The following is a 20,387-nucleotide window of genomic DNA, read 5'->3' on the forward strand; positions in this document are numbered from 1 at the left end:
GAGGGTGTACTCAGAGCCCTGAACAGGGCAGGCTTCTTGTGCAATGTGAGGGGCAAGTCCTGGGAAACCACGAGAGAGACGCAAGGCAGTGGTTCGGGAAAGTGTTTATGCAAAGCCATGGCAGTGGATGACTCCTCGGTCTCCGTGCTCGGGCAAACGCAACGCGATCCCTTCTCCAAGGGCGCCCAGCCCCGACAGGCGCTGCACACCCAGGTCTGCAGCACAGCCCCGCTCCCAGCTCTCGGATGGAGCTGCACGAGGATGTTCAAAAGCAGCTCTAATTACTGAGCATTAAAAAAAAGTGAAGGCGTGTTTCAGTACCCTTTCAACCTGGAGCTGACGCTGCCTGATGAAGAATGGGTTTGCTGTGTTTGCAGTTCGTTTCATGGAGGCACCTTAGCCGAAGATGCAAAAATAAAAGTAGTCTGAAGGGAAAGAAAGCAGAAGGCCAAGAGACAGCCAACTGAACAGAGCAGATTGATTTAACAGATATGATACATTTTTGCTGTCTGCATTATGTGTGGAAATTCTTATTCCAAGTGACACAGTAACAGACTCGACTGTAATCAAACAGCACTGCTGAGGTGTCAGGAGCACAGATGCTGCCTATCGAAAATATTTAAAACAGAAAGTAAAACTTTGAAAAATCCGCAGTGGGGAGCGCAAGGGAAATGTTCCGTGGCGTTTCTAACCCAAGGCAACTTCTCTCTGCTTTTCTCTGGTGCGGGAGGTCGGGAGCCCTGCGCGAGTCACCCCAGCGGCAGCTCAGCCAGAGCTCGGTGAGAAGCAAAGGCCGGCGCGGCCAGGGCAGCGGAGACACTCGCTGTCCATTGTGCAGCCGGCATGGCACGGGGGAAGGGCTGCTCCACGCGTTTTGGGCAGCTCCAGCCAATGGATTCCTCCCCTGGGTGTTACGGGAGGGCTTGGCCTGCATGTGAGAAAGGGAGGGGAGAGTTTGAAAACAACCCAGCAGGCTCTAAAGGAAGGAAGACTGCTAGAAAGTGACCTGCTCGCCTCCGTGCAAGCATTTTGCTCCAGGTGATCGGCGGCTGTAGGGCTGGAAGCGCGGCGCAGGTAACCCGGGATGCGGGAGTCGGGCAGCGGGGTCCGGCTGGACACCCCTCACTGCTGCCTCCAGCTGCAAACCCACCAGAAACGCTCCAAGGAATTTGGGGTTTTTTAGTGGTTTTTATTATTTTTTTACCCCTATGTGAGGAGGAATTTTGCTGGTGTTTTTTTTTTTTTTTTTTTTTTCTTTTTTTTTTTTTTAATGGGGATTTTGGTGGTATGTTTGCTGTTAATATGCCTGGGGGAGGGAGGGCAGGAGGGAGCGAGTAGGTCTCTACAGCTCAGAGGTTAGCTTGTGATCAGCTGATTTCTACTTGTTGCAGGCAGCTTTGAGGTTAGAAAGGGAAAAAGAGGTGATGTCTTTTAGTGGGCTGGTTGATACAGTGGAAAAATACAAAATAAGTTTCACACATACCAGCTCTTTTTCAAGTCATAGTGCTTTACAAATCAAAAAATATGTGCAGATGAGATTTTCAGTGATTGATAACCCACCTGCTAATAGAGATATTCAGCAGAAGAAAGAAAAAACACACAATTTTCTTGTCTGGAGGTGTGCTGGATGGTTTGGTGGTTTTCATCTTCTTTTGACTATTGACCCAGCTTTTAGGCCTCTTGGAAGTGATCCAGTCCTAAACTTTAGCAGAAAATCCTTTAGCAACTTTCCATGGTGCTTTAAAAGGTGTAATTGGCATGATGCCGTATTTTGAGCCATCTTCTCTTGTGCAGGTTCTGGTTACTGTTTCAGTCTCTCTGTCACCTCTTTCTTCGTTCCTGAGAAATCTCTTTAAAGCCTCACTCTGCCTTGCAGGGAAAGCTGAATTCCACGATCAATGTTAATAGTTAGAATTTATTTTCCAAATCTTGGTGATGACAGTGTGATGGTTTGCTTGGTATGCACGAGTCAGCAGAGGTGCAGAGAACAAACTAGGAACTATTTTTTGATTGATGGGGAAACAACATCTTTTAAAGCTGCCTCTAGGTCGCGTGTGAAAAAATCTTGTGTGAGCACGTTGGACTGTTCTGACTTGAAAAACTCTGTAATTCAGTGTCTTCATGAGCAAGAAAGGTTTTCTTTCTGTCATTTAGCTGATGGGGAAGGTATCATGAAAACACGGCAATCGTGCTGCACATTCTTTTTACTGATTGTTGTTTTAGATCTTAAACCTATTTTGGATGATTCATGAGAGCCAGACCAGTAAATTAATTCAGAGGCTCTTACACAAGGGAACTTTGGCTTTTATTTCAGTCAGAAGTGTACCAATCTGGAATGGAATTATACGGGAAAAATATTTAATAATACTACAAAAGTCAAGTCATAATCTGGTTAACTGAGGAGGTTTCTCTCGCTGGCAGCTGGAAAATCCTGCAATGCACAAGTACCAAAGCTTGGGCTCCCTGGAGTGACAAATTAGGGAGAGAAGACAAAGGGTGAGCTGAGTTTTGAGAGACCTGAATGGAGGCAAAGCACATGACAATTAGAGGAGACTGTCATCTCTAATTAGGTGTGTGCCCTCAGGCAGTTCGTGTAGAGTAAACAGGGTAAACGTAAACTAAAACGAGGTGGGAAGTGTGGAAGGCTGCGGACGGACGTGCACGGTTTGCCTGTCAATGTAAACCTAATCCTTGAAGGTGTGTTAAGCGTTTCAGCAGGGCAGAAGGCGGCCGCACAGCTCCCACCGTCGGCGGGCGGAGCAGCAGCGGCCCCGCGGCCAGCCCGGGCGGCTGAGGCCTCCCCGGCCCGCCGAGGGAAGGGCTTGTGAGGGAGGCAGCCAGCGGCCTGAGCTCCCCTTCTTAGCAGAGAGAAACACACACAGATAAGACGTAATAGGTTGGTTTTTTCTGATGGTTTTCTTCATGAAAGGAAGAAAAATAGACTTTTAATTAAAGAAGTAGAGCAGCAGTGGGGGAGGAACCAGGCACAGCTGTCGCGTTTCCGCGGCTGCCCCGCTGCTAGCACCCAGCTCGCCCGGGCGGGATGTGAGGAGCCCTTCTCCCACCTCCCGGGGGCTGCCGCCTCACACCTGCCCCCCTCGGCGGAGGGGCTCAGGGGACGCTGTCCCGGTGTGGGCGCTCCGGGCCGTGTCCCACAGGGAAACGGGCCGCCAGGCCAGGAGCGCCTCCGCTCCCCGCACCAATGGCTCCTTCCCGCTCCCGCCCCCCGCACCCACCCGCGATGGTCTCGCCCTCCCTGCTCTCCCCCGGCCTTCGCTCCGAGCCGAATGCGCACCGAGCTCCGCCCGCCGATTGGCTGCGGGGCGGGCGGCAGCCAGCCAATGGCGGCGCCGCGGGTGGCCGTGTCGCTGGGGCAGAAAACGCGGGCGGGCACGCGCGCGGGGGCGGGGCTGGGTGGCGGCATCCCGGGAGCTGCGGGCGCTCCCGGGCCGCGGCGGCCACTGCCAGGCCCGTGCCTGTGCTCCAGTCCGGCCCCGGCGGCCCGAGCCCTCGGGCCCGCTCCCAGCGGCCTGCAGCCCTCGGTCCGGCGGCCTGAGCCGTCGGTCCCGCCCGCTCCTCAGCGCCGGCGCTGCGCCGCCGTTGGTCCCGGCCAGCGGCTCGGGTTTGGTAGGAGAACCGAATCTTACCGTGGCTTTTGTGTGTGCGGCTGCAGAACAGCAGCTGGTGTTGGCAGGCCTCCAAAGCTTCGGTGGTGGGGGGTGTTTGCCTCAAGTTAGCGAGGGGGGAAAAGAAGTGCATGCTATGTGGAAGTTACTCAGGGAGCTTTGCGCCTCGGGAGGTCTGGATAACTTTTGGAAGCTTTGTCCTGCTGCGTGTGTTGTTTCTAAAGGTTAATGTGCCTGCTGAGGTAGAATTGCTTGTTTAGATGAAGTGCAAGAAATGGTAGTGGGTACAGAGCACCGAGCATGTTTCATTGGTGGGTTTCAGTGACTTAGAAGAATACCCTTGTCTTATGAACTACTTTAAAAGTACTGCTCATATCACTGATTTATCTTAAAAATTTCCATGGCATTTATGTTCTGCCTAAAGTGGCTTCTGTCCATTTTGTTCCTGTATTATCTCATCCAACATGGATTCTGATGTTTTAAAGGCAGTTGTGTGAATTGTGTGCCATAGGTTTATTGGTAATGCTGTGTGATGTCAGTCTGCAAATGAGAAAATGATGGGTTTTGGATACAGTGATAAATCCCAGCATCCTGAAGCTCCAGAATCTTCTGGTTTGAGTTAGTGAGAAGGTGCATTGCTAAAGAGAGATTGGATCTCCCATCTCCTGATCAGTATGACAGCAGGACTTGTAAGGCTTGGATATTCCATTATGCTTGTTATAATCAAAGTAGGGTGCTCACTCTCAGAGTGGTGTACATGGAAGTTGGGGTGTTGTTTATTATGTTGCCACAGGTGCAGGATTTCAAGTAGGGTCCTGTACAGGAAGAGCATTTCTCCACTTGAAATTTAGAACTTAGTTACAAGTGATGGAAGCTGTGATTATTATTTAACACAGGTTTTGTCCTTTTTTGTCTTTTCCCAAGAGGCGGACAACTGATGGAACATTCCACTAGGAAGGATAAAACTGTTCTTTCAAGGTAGTTTGCACAGATTAGACTGAGACCTACACGGAAAAATATCTCAACCAACAGTGACTGGGAACGCTTGAGAACTCCTGAATGATTGCTTGAGGTAACTCGCAAAAAATGTTTATTTAAAAAAATGTGTGGGGCAGGGAAAACTCGTATTGCACAAGGCTGGGAACTGTTTAGTTTGGCGTTAGGAAATACAAGACCATGACAGCTGAATGCTGTGCCCCAAACCAGAGTTTCTTTATTGCCAACGGTCTGTGATGAATCATTTGCCATTAATGGGTCTGTGGCAGGCAAGTGGGCATGAAAGGGGAAAATCAGGGAAGAGAAAAGGGGAAGGGAATGCAGTTGTTTGGTGTCACAATCTTGCCACTCAACGGTGAACAATTTTCAGGGCAGCAAAGGATGAGAAGGGGAAAAAAGGGCTCCTGAATTCTTATGGTCAGACACAAATAGCAGTGATATTCCCAGGCCTATGAAGGGATTTGTGAAAATCTTGCAGGTGAGGAAGTGTATGAGGGAATTCTGGGACTGCTTAAATTTTTTGTGTACATAAAGTAAAGATGGATGATGCCATCCTGTTCACAGTGGCATGGGGTGGTTTGGGGAATAGCAGCTACTAGGAATGGGGAGAAAGAGAAGCAGAAAAAGAGAAGTGTTTAAACAAGAACTTTATACCTTGCAGACTGAATGGTGGTTGCAAGGAGTGTTTGAAGGGTGCAGAAGCACAGATGTGAAAGCTTGATAGTCTTTGTTTTACTGTATGTGTACATATAGCTGTGTCCTTAAGGGGAGGATCAAAAATTAGCTTGTTTTCTGAGGGCTGGGCTGAACTCGATGAATTGGTACCATTTTATCAGCATCATTCACATGAGGAACGTTTCTCTCGTGGATGCAATTCTAACATTGATATTGTACACTCATACAGATAACCACTTGGCAGAACAGGACAGTCTAGGTTGATAGAGGTGGCTTTTATCAGCTAAAAAAAGCTGTGTACGTGGGGCTTTTACCCTTAAAATAACGGCTTTTGGCCCATTTATCAGCAGCAGAACTGACAGCTGCTAAGGCATCCAGGCTTAGCTGTGTTGGAGGGTGTGCTTCTCTCTTGCTACACCATTTACCTTCCCAGGAACTTTTCAGCTGCTACTAATAGTTAATTATAGCTGAAGCCCCCCCATTTTTATATTTTGTGAGTGAAGCCTTTGCCTTTACTTTGATCTCGTGTTTTTTGTCCTTTAAGCTTCTCTGTTTCTGTTTAGGCCTTGGAGGAAAACATTAAGACTTTACATTTCACAGTCAGCTCTGTTAAGCAGCTATGGAAATAGAAAAGGAACACATTTATATTACCCCAACAGGTAAGTAATATATTCAGTTGTTCTGTTTTTTTTTTTTAAACTTAAAATTGCTTAGCTGACCAGAAGGGTAGCTAAGTAGAAAAAAATGCACCACCTGATAATTTTTTTAACAATACTGATCTAGAAAAAAAATAATCAAAAACTTACAGAATAATTTCTTCAATTGTATATCAAAGAATCCTGCTCATTTATGTTTATTTAAAATTTATTAAAATAATAAAGTTAGCATTTCTGTAAGTTGCTGGACAGTAGTTGCACTTGTCTCCTTATCATCTGAGTTCAAGTAGTGCTGGTGTGAACAAAAGAATAAACTTAAAATGTGAGGTGTGTTTAAATTCTGTTTTTATGCAGCAATTTACTTTAAAATTAGGGGAAACAAATGTTGAAGGGCTTGACTGAAAGTGGGCTGGCATGGGAAAAATTTAGGAAGTACATCTTAGAGGCTTCCATGAAATGGACTGCTTTGTCCATATCACATTTATTTTATGATGCTTAGTTGTGGTGACACAGATTCATGTTGTTTTCTGTATCTTCCAAAGGTTGTGATGGTCTGCACTGACTTCCATGTCAAAGAGGTTTTAAATGTTCTTTAGAATAACATGTATTTGTTTTAAGATGGTGGGTAATGCACTTGAGGTGGCAATATATCCATATGATTTCTGATATTTAAGCAGAATTGGGTTCATGCAGAAGACACCTTGGTTCTCAACATTTTAGAATTATATTTGGCTAATAGGTGGAAAGCTGCAGGAGAGCTGTGTTGGCAGAGTTTGGACAGTTAAAATTGGTAGAAGGCTTTATTAACAAAGGTAGCCCATAAAAGTACAGATTTTAAGTGAGCCTGCTAGGCTGAATGGTAGGATAATGAGATAAATTTGGATAACTTCTTAATGTATAGTAAGCAAAGTATTAAATTTGATTGAAGACTGTTACTGCCTATATATGTATATGTTATATGAGGTGAAAATAAGAGGCTAGGAGAAAGATCTTCACCATTTTATAGGTTCTTATTATTTTAATTTATTATATAAGTTTTAGGGAAATAGTATATGTGTTCAGTCTGTTTTTCAAGCCCAGCTAGGTAACTCATAGTGAAGGACCAGTTGGTTGCCATCTTATGGAGAAGGAGGCTGAAGCTGGAAGTTACAGTATTATATAAAAACCAGTGTACTAGTGCAGTGAGAAATACTAATTCTTGTGGGTTAGATGTTTCCTTTAGTCTTGAACCTGAGATCAGGATTGTGTAAGGAGGTTGGACTGTAGCCTGCCTTTAATCCTTAGCTGTCAGAGTCAGGACTGACTTGTGTTAATTGTTGGCAGTTTCCTTTGGAAACTGAGAGAGAAGTAAGCGGTCATTGAAGAGTGGAGTTTCTGGACAGCCTTCTGAGGTCTAAACTGGAGGAATTCATGCCAGACTGAGCATGAAGAAGAATTTGAGTGGATTTGACTGAGAGGAGCTGGTTGTTGCTCATGGGGTCTCCTGGGGAATGAGAGGAAGGAAACCTGTTTGGGTTTGCTCTTTTTTTCCCCTCTGTTAGCTTTATGCAAATCTCTCATTGTTTTATTAAAATGTTAGACAAACAGAGAAAGCTGCTTGTGAGAAATCTTTTCCTGGATGTGATGTATGCTTTTCTTTTTTAGCTTGCTGCAAGCATAAAAGGAATGCTTTTGTGGGAGTAATGAGTGGAAAGATGAAGCTTAGCCTGGAATGGCTGCATTATTGCTCAGCTGTAGCATTCACATCTCTGAACACCAGTATCTAAATGTTATTTCTGTGATCACAAAAGGATCAACTTTCCATCAACTTTTGCTCAATTTAAAATAATCTTTGATAGGGGTAAATACTTGGAGATTGGCAATATTTTATAGTCCACTTTGCTTTAAAAACAATTTTTCATGAACTTGTTTCAAAGTGAAAAAAACATAATTCTGAAAAATATTGCCAAATACATGTTGCTGGTGAGCAGATATTGGAAGGGTGAATTATTATGTTAGCTAAGTTCAAATGTATATTTTGAATACTCTTCATATTCTGGGTTTATGGCAGTGAACTCTTCTGTAGAGCAGTTTTGGAAAGGCAGCTTCTTCTGAGTGCCCTCTTCTTGTCCTGCTAGTGTTGGGGCTGTGGGTTGTGTCTTTAGGACTCTACTCAGTTCTGAAGAAATGGAGACCTGTGTAACAACTTAACTTTGTGAAATAAGACGTTAGACCTAAACATTAAATGTGCTTCCTCAGAGAGTGAAGTTTTTGTGCTTCTCAGTGCTCTGAGATATTTACAGGTCCTTAAGTAGTGAGAGAGTTTTTGTTGGGTACAAAACAGCCCTATTATATTTGATTGTGCTGTGTTTAGAAACAGTTTTGACAGCAGCTACAGTGAGGGACAATCCATAGAGAAGAGAGATCCCACTGATTCAAAGGGCTGTACATTCTAGGAGCTTCATTACCAAGCTCTCCAAGCTTTCTAGTGAACAGCATTTTTCCCCCATAACTTCAAAAAATAAAATTAGTAATGTTTTTGTATTCTTCTATGTCTAAATTGTTGCTTTTCTTGCTAGTGAGCTGTGTTTGAAATTCCTTGAATTGAATAAGGTGAATGTTGGTCGATGATTTAGGGACTTAATTTCACTTTGGTGATGAGTCTTGTAACATTGGTGAGTTCCTACAGAATTTACTGTATTGGCAGTTTCATTTGTTTCTAAATCAAGAGAAGAGTGGGAGGAGTGAGAATGAGGCACTTAGATCTATGCACTCCGGAGTTTGGATAGTTTTTGTTTAACAAGGGTGGGGTTTTCTGTGGTTTATGTATTTATGTATGGTTTTATTAATTTGCTCTGCAGCTCTTGACATCTGCTCTGTTTAGATTGTGGATATTTTGTGCAGGGGAATAAGGAACTCCTTATTACTGCAGTATGTAGACATACCTTAAAAACAATGTTTGCCTTTACACTGTTGAAAACAAGAGTTCTATATGATGTTATAATCTTTTCTAAATGCAATGTGTTTTGGTATTCTAGTATAAAACTGTTTAAAATTATAAGGGTTTTTTTTTTCTGTCTTCTTTTTAAGAACTTGAGAATCTAAATGATGCTCCATTTTCTGGTGATGAAGAAAATGGTGGGTCTGAGGAACGAAAAACTGAAATCAATGGAAATTGGATTCCTGCAACTTCAATTACTGAAGCCAAAATAAATGCTAAAGCAAAGAGGCGGTTGAGGAAAAACTCCTCTAGAGATTCCGGGAGAGGAGACTCTGTTAGTGAGAATGGAGAGACACTGAAGGTTGGAGTGGTACCCACGAGCCCAAAGGGGAAGCTCCTGGACAGGCGATCCCGCTCTGGAAAGGGAAGAGGTCTGCCAAAGAAAGGTTGGTGTAGCTTAGTGGAGAGAGTACAATGAGAAAGATAAAGGTTTGTTCAAAGCACAGTACGTTTTTTTCTGCTGGGAATCATTGTCATAAACCACAGTCTCTGTGCAAGCATTTGGCCCTTTATGTTATTTAGTGGGTGGCAATAGCAGGTGGCAGCAAATCTAATGTCTGTAAGCAATCAACATCTGTCTTTGAGGGAAGTACATTTCCTTAGCAGGCTTAGTGCACAAATCTGAACTGTTATTAATGCAAATTTAAATCATTATTGTATTTGAAAATACAGTTTCAGCCTTCAGGACTTGTTGTGCATTCCATTCCATGTCTTACTGGAAAGTGATGAAAAGTGGCTGAGGAAGTGGGAACTTGTCAGATAAACACACCCTTTTCAGCATATATTGTTAGTCAGGAGATGGGCACAAGCAGTGATAGATCACTTTTGAGTGGAAGAATGCTGTGTTGAAATCAGAAGTGTTGTTTGTAAACTGGTGGTCCTTACTTACTCTCCCATATATTTCCAGGTGGAGCGGGTGGTAAAGGAGTTTGGGGAACACCAGGTCAAGTTTATGATGTGGAAGAAGTAGATATTAAGGATCCTAATTATGATGATGACCAGGTATGCAAATAGTTTCTTTGCAGTGTTGGTTTATATTTCCTTTTATTGATTTCAATGGTCTTGTGAGTTAACATGAATGTTAGCCTGGCTACACTGAAGTGCTCATTTTTATGCTCAATAATAGATTATTGGCTAGTAAAAAGCTGGTGTAGCAGTCACAGTGTAATACTCACAAATCTTATCCCTAAGCCCTCTTTCTGTGCCTGAGTAAGCAGCATCCCTTCCCCAGGTGTGTTGTCCCTTGCTGGTTCCCCTAGAGATGGATGTTGCAGTGCTGCTCCATACTGCACACAGACACTGTGTTAAAATTGCAACACAGACTTGCTCAAGTTGGGAGTTCAGTGGGGACAGTATCCTTTATAGATTTTTCTCTTCCATCTATTCCCAGCCTGCCCAATGTCTTGTCTGCTTGGTACAAATACTTCATGAAATTGATAGCTTGGACATTTTGTTAACATACAATCTTCCATAACAAACATATTCTAAATAAATATATCTTACAGCCTTATTACTGGGAGAAGGGGAGAGAAAGCAAAGCTTATTGGGCAGAGGGGCTTTCTATCATTGAAAGGGAAATGGTGATCAGGAACAGAGATTGCTGAAGTCTCTGAGATCAATACAATTGCAAGACTGACCATGAATACACTGTATGTGACATAAGCAGAACAATGCTGGTGTCCTTTGAGTAGAGGCTGTTTGCTGTAGCCATAGCTGCTGATACTGTGGTGTGTGAGATTACCAAAACCTTCCAGGATCAATTTTCCCTAAAATTTGACACTTTACATGAACAGAAATAGCCATTAAAAAGGGGGCTGGCAAGTGCACAGAACAAAATTTAATTAAGAATGAATATTTTTTGTAACTTTGGTGTGATGGAAGGATAGGTTTTTTGATTTCTACTATACTTCTTGATCATGAGGAGTTTCTTTCCATTAAACATTGGTTGAAAATCATCTTTGATCAGATGTCTTTGTTCAGCTCTGTAGTATTGCTCTGAATGTTGCTTCTCTAGGTGCAGAGTAGGGAACTAAACTAGAGCAGGGAGGTCTGGTGCTGCTGGAACTTTGCAGGACAGGTGATCCTTGAGGCAGTTGCTGTGTGCCTCTTTTTTCCCCCACAGGGAATGTCTTTGCTCACAAATATTCTGAAAATGCCTTTTCTGTGATTTGTGCATGGCATCACCTGTCTGGTCACACAGTCACCAAGGGGGAGGGAACAAGGCAGGGTTCCTGCCAGGGACAGGAGTGCCACTTGCAGGGGAAGGTGCTGTGGCACAGCCAGCTCTGCTGGGCTGGGGCAGGAGCTTCTGCTGCTCTCCCTTCAGTATGGAGGCACTGTGGTATCAACTGAATCCTAGGAACAGAGCTGGGTGCATTTACCATTGTTTAACAGTAAATTCAGCCTTTCAGTTGAGTTCAGCTAACAGCAAAGTCAAAATATGAAGAAGTATGACAGTTAGCCAGCATTGTCTGCACTTTAATAGTAGAGACACAGCCTAATGTTTTTTGGCAGATTATTGACTACCAAGAACAAAGCATTAAGGATTAAAAAACCACTATTTTGATGCCATTGGTGCTGCATAAAGTGCAAGAAAAGACAGTAAGGATATCTGCTTCTGTTGTCTTTTAAAACAGGAGAACTGTGTCTATGAAACAGTAGTTTTACCTCTTGATGAAAGAGCATTTGAAAAAACTTTAACACCAATCATCCAGGAGTATTTTGAACATGGAGATACTAACGAAGTTTCGGTATGTTATGTGCCTTTTTTTTTTCCTTTGTTTTAGGGGTCAGAGCTGTAGCATACAGGATAATGCAATTGCCAGCTGTGAATGAGTTTATAGAGAAGTTGGCAAGAAAGGTACTATAAGAATACCCAAGCAGTTATAGTAATTATGGCAGCAGAAGCATATCTGTAATTGTATAAGGACATATTTATTTGAGCTCTATGTATATATTTAAATTGTAAAAACTATTAAATCTCATTGTTTTGTTTTTCAAATCGTATCTAGGAGATGCTGAAGAACTTAAACCTTGGAGAAATGAAATACAGTGTGCCAGTGCTGGCTGTTTCCTTGGCATTAGAGGGGAAGGCTAGTCACAGGGAAATGACATCTAAGCTTATCTCTGACCTTTGTGGGACAGTAGTCAGCAAAACCGATGTGGAAAAATCCTTTGATAGACTGCTCAAAGAACTACCTGAATTGGTGTTGGATTCTCCCAGGGCACCACAGGTATGTTATATAAATCTTTATGCCAGTAGTCAAAAGCTTTGTGTGGCTAAAGTAGATCAAATAAAATTAAATAAGACTTCTGTGTTTTGAAAAGTATCTATTGATTTTCTTACTGTCTGTAATCGTCTCCCAGTTAACCCGGGCTGTGTTTTCACTTTGAAACAGCTCATTTAAATAAAATCTGAAAACCAAGCACATTATAATTATCTACTTAGAACTTGTTTGAAATTCCGCATTTAATTAAAAATGCTTCTGTTGTGTTGCAGTTGGTGGGCCAGTTCATTGCTAGAGCTGTTGGAGATGGGATCCTAAGCAGTACCTACATAGATGGCTACAAAGGCACTGTGGATTGTGTCCAAGCTCGGTAATTTCCTTGCTTTCTCTACACAGACAGTTTTCTATTCCACATGTCAAAGATGATGATCAGGAATTTACAGCTTCAGAATAAATCATGCAGTTCTTTAACTTTTTTTTTTTTTAAATTTGAAATGAAAAAAAACCTAACCACAAAACCTGCAACAAAACCAACAAAATCCAGAATGACTCAAGTCAGACGAGAAATACTGAGTTCTGAAAAATGTATTAATACATTTGAGTTGAGGTTGTCAGGTTTGTTGTCCAGCTTATGTTCAAGGGTGAAAAATGAGCTGAAAGAAGAAGTGGTTATGGAAGGTTTTGTCTGAGAAAAAGCTTTAATGTGATTAATGGGTAAATATAGCATCAGGACAGCTGCTGTAAATATGTTGTGAAATACACAAGGGATTAACTGTTTTGCCTTGCAAAGGTTTGAAGCCTGTGCAGCGATTTCCGAGACTTTCTCTGTAATGCTCTGTTTGTCAAGACGTACAATTGTTTTCCATGTCAGTGTGAGAAGTTTGAAGGAACAGTCTCTGACAAAGAGGGATGTTTTAATAATGAGTCATGTTTTATTTTTCTTACCCCCATAAGTGTATGTTTCAGGCTTGATTTGGAGGTGCTGAACTCCTGTTTCTTCCAGAAGTTGCATTTACCATGATTTTAGTTTGGCACTTTCAGAAGGAAAAGCGGTTCTTAGCTGCCTACCTTGGGGGCTCAAATTGAGAAAACTGTCTGTCACTTATATAAATGTGTCCTGTGATTTGAAGGATTGTAGTCTGCATTCTCCACATCTGGGATGCTTTGCTGCCTTTGTTATTTCTTGGCCAGTCTTTCCTGCTCATTAAATCTTGGTGAATAGAGTTATTGTTATTGGCTTGCCCCCAGCATGAGGACTGGGAGAACTGTTCCTCCTTTACATGGACGGTACATACTGTATCCCAGACTTCTTTTTTGTCACCTCACTTCCCTTTTTATTCTTTTTTCAATAAACTGGCAGCCATCCCTAGCTTGTGCTATTTTTCCAACTACATATTTACCTTCTGAAGTGTTTTTTTTGGCTTAAATTCTAAAGGTTTCATAATTCTTCAGACCCAAAAGGAAAATAGTATTTCAGTAGAAAACTGTTCTTGAGTGTGGCAGCAACGCAGGCCTTTTATGTTTGAGACCTGCCTGCCAAGCTGCATTCTTGGAGGAGTCTGGATACAAACCATTTCTGCATAAGAAAAATATTCAGGTGTTTTTTGTGAGGATGTTTCAGCTTCTGAATTGGTGATTTAATCTACTGCCATCACACCATTGTTACCTGTCCTTGATACGAGCAGGAATGTAAGAGTGACAGAAAGACAATGTGGGGAGCTTATTTTTTGCTGTTTTTTGATCTGGATGGTCACCTGGAGTTGATAACCCTGACCTCTTCCCGAAGATCTGGTAGCTTTGCCTGAGGAGACGTGGCCATGGGGGAAGTTGCAGATGCATTTGAATGAAGTTCTGTGATCAGGTTTAAAGCACTGCCTTTGCCTTTAGAGCTGCGCTGGACCGCGCCACGGTGCTGCTGAGCATGAGCAAGGGAGGCAAGCGCATCGACAGCGTCTGGGGGGCCGGAGGGGGCCAGCAGTCTGTGAAACACCTGGTCAAAGAGGTAATGACAACACGCCCCACTCTCCAGTGGGCTGTTGGCCTGAGCTTGCTTTGTTTGGGGTAGAGGGAAGGAGAGACAAGTATCCCATACTACAATGATGTCTTACGTCGTGAGTGTTGGTTTTGTTCTGTTTGGGCTTTCTTTTTTTATATAATTGATTTAGACAAAGTAGTAGAACTGATGTAGATAAGTTGATTTTGTAGTATTTGTCACTGGTGTGAGCATGCTGGTACAACATTCTGTATGTGTTTATTTTTGCTTCAAGCAAAACTTGTAAGCATTCAGGTTTTTAGGACCTCACAGTATAAAGTGATGAAGTAATTAAAAGAGCCAAGATGAAACCGGCTAAACTAGATAAACTATTATTTTTTGGCATTGCTGATCAAAAGCACAGTAATAACTCAAAAAAAAAGAGAGGAAGAAAGAGGAATGTTCAGAGATCCATGCCATAACGTAAGCCGGTCTAAAGGAAAAGGTCATGTTACAATTTCTAGGTTGGGAGCCTAACAGATGATAGGAGGAGGCATTCAAGGGAGAGGATAAACTTAATGCCACCCACATGCTCCTTTTATGGTGACACACAGCTTATAAAACAATGATTTTAATGCTTCTGTATCAACACTGTGGATAGGTATTTGGCTTACACAGTGTTTCAGGTTACTGATAATGTCTCCATTTTAATTAATGCCTAAATTTAATTACATTTATAAAAGCATTGGCAGCAAGTTCGAGGAACTAACTTGCTGCTGGGTTGCTAGTGGATTATCAAAATGGTTAACAGCTTTTACATTTTATATCTAATTATTGCTGGGGTTTTGTTTTAAAATTCAATAGATTGATATGTTGCTGAAAGAGTATTTGCTTTCTGGAGATGTATTGGAAGCAGAACGCTGCCTTCAGGAACTGGAAGTACCCCATTTTCACCATGAACTTGTATATGAAGTAAGGAGAAATCAGGGTCCCTTTAATAATTGTTGGTGTTTTGATGTGGGCATGCAAATAATATAACTGCCATTTGAAGCTTAGGTTGCTTGTTCTGTTATTTGAATAACTAAATTGTTTCATGTCAAGTTAAAGGTTTGTGTGCTCATTTGTGTGTGCATTGTGCAACAAGTAAGCTGCTGCTGACTCTGGGAAAATCCAGAAGTAATTTCTGGGGGTTAAATAGTTGAATTCAGATTATTATAAGCTACTGAAAATAAAATCTCAGATTATTTTCTGCTGAGGAATAGCAACAAAGAAAATCCTCTCACGCTTTGTTTTGGTGTTTATTTCCCCCTAGTTTCAGATATCTGAGTACTCTAATGGGTGTTAACCTGTTTTTGTTAAGTTATAGAGCTTCCTTTTTCAGGGTGGAATTGTTTCACCCAGCACATTTGTAAAAGCTTACATATTTCAGACCCAGCCTATATGGGAGACTGTTCCCATTTGTACTCTTTTATCTGCCAAATTGGGAAATGGTTGTTTACCAATAAAGCTGAACACCCACAATCTACAAAATCTCCTTTTCAGTAAATTGACTTGTTATAGAAAACTCCTTCACAACAGAACTACAGAATCTTTTCAGTTGATGGAGGTTGTGCAGTATTTTAAGTAGATTTTAAGCTTATGAGTCCTCCTAAAATCACATATAAGAAACCCCCATGGATACAAAATTAAAACCCCCTGCATGGATACAAAATTAATTTCACACAATTAATTAATTGCCATCTGAACTGCAGCAGCCATATGGATATAGTCATGTAGTGCTAAAACCAGAGAGAGAGAGGCAATGCTTTTCACTCTGTCTAGTCCTTTCTAGTTTTTCTTACCTTTTATTTTATCCAAAGAATTTTCATTCGTTTTTTCTTTTCTAATAATAATAATATTAAACTGAAATTGTGAGTGCATGTAGCAAATGGGCTTTTTTTTCCCCAGAAAATTCATAATAACACATTCACTCCTTTCTGTACCTCATATGGTCACACACCTTGTACCTGAGCCAGTGTTGTCATTTTAGTCAAAACACTTGCATGATTTGTTTTAGGCCATTGTACTGGTTTTGGAGTCAACTGGAGAAAAGACCTTTAAAATGATACTGGATTTGCTGAAAACTCTGTGGAAGTCTTCTGTCATTACTGTGGACCAAATGAAAAGAGTAAGTATGGCATTTAGATAACTTTGCATAAAGTCTTCCAAAATTTCCAGCTGCCTTTATGCAGTTAAATGGTTAAAACTAATAATCTAAACTGCTGAAATATTGCTTCATCTTTTAAATTTGTCTTTTTATCTGGTAGTTCTTTATAACTGAAGTAGTACAATAAAGGCCTACTAATTACAAATGTTAAGTAGAGCAGTATAAAAAGCAGTATTTTGCACAGTTGGAATCACCTGTGTCTTCTTAGGATGAGTGTTGGACAGCAATTCTGTCCCAGGGCAGACTGGGGACCGCACCAACACTTACATAAAAATTGACCCAGCTGTGTTGCTGGTGGGAAGTGATGAAGTCATCTCTGGTTGTCCCCAGTCTCCCCTGCTGCATTAACTTGTGTTGGTCATTTGTGGCCACATTTCGTTCACTTACATGGAAGACTTGATAATTTTCTTCCCGTGTTACTAGGCTTGTAGTAACAGGCAGGTTAACATACAGATTTCATTCATACTGTCTGGATTTCTGAATAGATATTTGTATAATGGTATGGGCTGATATATGTTATTTCTCTACTTGTAGTTGCAATGCTTTAGGTTTGTGAAACCGTATAAAAATCCTCTGGAATGCAGAAGGGTATTTAAAAGCATTGTAATAAATCATAGAATAACCTGATGTTTATTTGAATCCTTACTGCAGGGCTATGAACGGGTTTACTGTGAAATCCCAGACATCAACCTGGATGTGCCACACTCCTATTCTGTGCTGGAGCGCTTTGTAGAGGAATGTTTCCAGGCTGGAATCATCTCCAAACCCCTGAGAGACCTCTGCCCCTCGAGGTACTTCTTTCATTGCAGATAGGCCAAGGCACTGCTTTTCATTCCTATCACAGGTTACAGAAAGCAGCATCTTGGGGCCAAAGTGTTGCTGATTGGAAACTGGAAATGGACCAACAGCTGGACTGGTAAAACGTGTATATAGAGGCTGCACTGATGTGAAACCTGTTGAGGCTGGGATGAATACTTGAGGAAAGGCAGCCTCCTGTGAACCTGAGTAAGGCAGCACCCCTCAGTGCTCCCCAGAAGATAAAAGGCTGCCTCTCCTCTGGTTTCTTGATTTGCTTGGTAGAAATCAGTGCAGCACCAAGCTGGAAGATCCAGGTTATCACAATGGCCCGAGTAGGTGACAGTGGAAAACTGTCAGCTATACTGGGGAAATAAAAAAATAATCCTTTAAAAATGGTTTAAACTTACTGAACAGTGTGAGCAGAGTTCTGAGATGAGACAATCAGTCGTAATTACATAAAAAGGAACAGTACACTAATGTGGGATAAGCTCTGCACACCCCATTCCTCATATCTGTCCTGTGATTTGTGTAATGCCTTTTTTTTTTTTGTTTTGCTTTCTTTTGTTATAGCTTGGTTACTTGTAGCATAAATAATGCTGTGTGAACTGTACCTAATCAGTATGCTGTTACCTCCTTACTGGTCACAAAACAGTTAAGAAGTTTCATTACATTTCCCCATTTCCTCTGGGGAATATATGTAAATTTTAAAATAGGATGTTAATACTATTATTCACAGTTTTATGCATTGGGAATAGTATTTATTTGACAGGTCTTTTCTATTTTGCATGTTTTGTTGGAGTTCTTAAACATGATAAATTTGGATCTTGGAATGTTAGCATCTTTATCAAGAACAGCCTCCATTTGTGGACTTCACACTTAAAACTGTGTGTGTGTTGGTATGAAATGTTTTGCAGGTCTGGGTGTGTGGGAGGATAGAGAGTCATCACTGCATCAAAAGCTTGATTATACTTCAGTTACCAGTTATATGTCGAGAGGCATTTTTGGTTTGTGTACTTCAGTTCTAAGTAGAAACCCACCATTCCTAGGTTTCCAAACCAGCACTTTTAAGCAGCTGAGCTGACATTGTGATCACTGCTAACCCTGCTGAACTCACACTTTGTATTTGACTTCCAAGACCTGAGAGAAGATTTTTCTCAGCGATAAAAAACAAGCAACACTAAATGACTGAAAAGAGACTTTCTACTTTCTTACAGGGGCAGGAAGCGTTTTGTGAGTGAAGGAGATGGAGGTCGTCTGAAGCTGGAAAGCTACTGAATGTGAGACCTGCCTCCTGAAGCCTTACAAGTTGAAAGGGAACACAGCTCGCTATCGATACATACAACACGCATGCTCCTCTGGTGTGTGAATGGATACACATCTAGGACAGACCAAATTTAAGAGTTGCTTAGCACACTTCGTATTTTTTTAAGAGCACATGTTTTGGGTACAAATTGTTTTCTTTTTTTTTTTTTTTTATAGTTTTGTAAATTTCAGGAAGAAGTGTTCTTTCTTTGGGCATATAGTAGAACAACTAGCCACTCTGCTGTGGTGGTGCCTTGAAATAAGCTATGTCTGTATGTGCCATGTTTATGACCTAATCATTCCACGTGTGCATCGACGTCTGACTGCCGCTCGCTCTTTCCAGGACAGTGCTGTCATCATAAAATCACTGGTTTATACAAAGCTTTATTATAGAAGGGTCAAGTTAAGCTGCTGTGATCCCATTTCCATTGCTGCTAAAGAAATACTGTGCTTTGGGAGTTAAAAAAAATTAGCAGTTTCTTTGTTTTAAAGAGCCCAAGAAAATACAGCTGGGGCACAAGACGAATTCAACTGTTTCAGGGGAGAACACTGGTTGGTTTCAGCCCCCATGTACCAAACTTGTCTTTTTTTCTATGTAACTGGAAAAGTGAAAAGTTCTGGTAAAACATATTAAAAATATTTTTTGTGAAGCTCTTGTTTGTGCCTCCTTTTTATTTATTTTAAACAGAATAAATTAAGCAGTACATCTAATGCTGCCCTTTGGTATTGCAGTCAAGAGCAGAGCACAGAATAATTAAACTCATGGCAAGTGAGTATTTACCAGATCTGTTTTGGAAAACACAACTGACTTGCGTAGGATGGTCCACGCTGGCACAGATCCTGTGGACGTGTCTTTGCAGCAGAGCTTCGTGCAGCCCTTGCTCAAGAAGATGGATCTAAGGATGACTCGCTTACAGGAACTCGGTAGAGCATCTCCCTTGTTTTTCAGTTCCACGTCAAGATTTCAGGTGTTCCAGCATGCTGGGAATAGCCTTTCCAGGGCCGGGAATATGCTGTGCTCTAGGAGCCAAGCGCTTCAGTGCTCGAGCGGGTCTGGTAAGCCCGGCTTGGAGCAGGGGCTTGTGGAGCTCGCCTCCTCCCGCTCTGCTTTTCTGAAGACGCGTTTAAAGCAGCGCCTGGGCAGCGACCAGCGCAACTTCTACACCACCAGCGCCCGACGCGCGGCCTCCCCGCCCAGCCGGCACCACCGCCCCCGTCCAGGCCACGCTTTAATCCGCAGCCCCGTTCCACAGCGGTACCTCCGAGCGCGGCGGCCGGGCACGACCCTCCCCGCGCTACTGCCGGGGCGGCGCGGCCCCCGCGGACGGCGGCGGGGCCGCCTCGGGCGGCTGGGCCGCGTCCAGCACCGCCTTCTGCAGCTTCTCCAGCTTCTCCAGCGACACCGACTTGAGGGGCAGGATCTTGGGCTTGCACAGCACCATGGCGGCCGTGTCCTCCACCGACAGCTGCCCTGCAAAGGGAGAAAAGGGCCGTGAGCGAGAGGCGGGCCGGGCGGGCACGGCCGGGGGGTGCTCGCCGCCGGTACCTTGCTTGGGCAGCACCTCCCGCAGCGCTCCCGTCCCCTCCGGCATGGCGGCTCCGGCACGGCACCGCCTCCGGGGACAACTACAGCTCCCAGCTTGCGCTGCGCGGCGCCACTCCCACGCACCCCGCTCGTGCCCCCCGGTGCGTGCTGGGAGTGGTAGGCCTAACGGGGCTCCGGCCGCCCCAATGCGCGCTGGGAACTGTAGTCCTTGGCGTGGGGCTGCGGCGGGAGCGGCTCCGCCGGGGCTGTCCCGGTCCCGGGATTCCGGGATGCCGCTCCCCGCCTAAGCTGCGCCGGGCTTTGCTCTGGGGCGGAGCCGTTCCACCTGCGCGGGCCTGCCCGGCCCGGCGAGCCGCTGCCTGCCCGCCCGCCAGGGCCCGCCGCGGAACTCAGGCTTTGAGGC

General features: G+C 43.3%; 2 protein-coding genes across 5 annotated transcripts; one reads left to right on the forward strand and one right to left on the reverse strand.

Moving 5' to 3' along the window:
• The first annotated feature begins 759 nt into the window (after positions 1-759).
• Positions 760-19,088, forward strand: PDCD4 (programmed cell death 4). Of its 4 annotated transcripts, none has more exons than XM_041415601.1 (13): positions 760-779; positions 4,551-4,698; positions 5,861-5,956; positions 9,023-9,319; positions 9,841-9,935; positions 11,570-11,683; positions 11,945-12,166; positions 12,433-12,530; positions 14,048-14,162; positions 14,997-15,104; positions 16,189-16,299; positions 16,990-17,129; positions 18,351-19,088. In XM_041415601.1, the coding sequence occupies exons 3-13, from the start codon at positions 5,917-5,919 to the stop codon at positions 18,409-18,411; spliced, it is 1,401 nt and encodes a 466-aa protein (XP_041271535.1). In that variant the 5' UTR covers positions 760-779; positions 4,551-4,698; positions 5,861-5,916; the 3' UTR covers positions 18,412-19,088. The 4 variants fall into 4 exon arrangements, with proteins under 4 accessions (XP_041271535.1, XP_041271534.1, XP_041271536.1 ...); XM_041415600.1 differs by lacking the exon at positions 760-779 and adding an exon at positions 985-1,074; XM_041415602.1 differs by lacking the exon at positions 760-779 and adding an exon at positions 3,408-3,627 and having other exon boundaries at positions 5,842-5,956.
• Positions 19,089-19,095: 7 nt separating this feature from the next.
• BBIP1 (BBSome interacting protein 1) lies at positions 19,096-20,123 on the reverse strand. The gene is made up of 2 exons (XM_041415603.1): positions 19,985-20,123; positions 19,096-19,909 (listed from the first exon to the last, which is right to left on the reverse strand). Exons 1-2 carry the CDS (start codon positions 20,028-20,030, stop codon positions 19,734-19,736), a joined length of 222 nt encoding a protein of 73 aa, XP_041271537.1. The 5' UTR covers positions 20,031-20,123; the 3' UTR covers positions 19,096-19,733.
• Positions 20,124-20,387: the final 264 nt, after the last annotated feature.

The sequence above is a fragment of the Onychostruthus taczanowskii genome, unplaced genomic scaffold (assembly GCF_017590055.1).
Source record: "Onychostruthus taczanowskii isolate IOZ18803 unplaced genomic scaffold, ASM1759005v1 scaffold5, whole genome shotgun sequence".
NCBI classification, from domain to species: Eukaryota; Metazoa; Chordata; class Aves; order Passeriformes; family Passeridae; genus Onychostruthus; species Onychostruthus taczanowskii.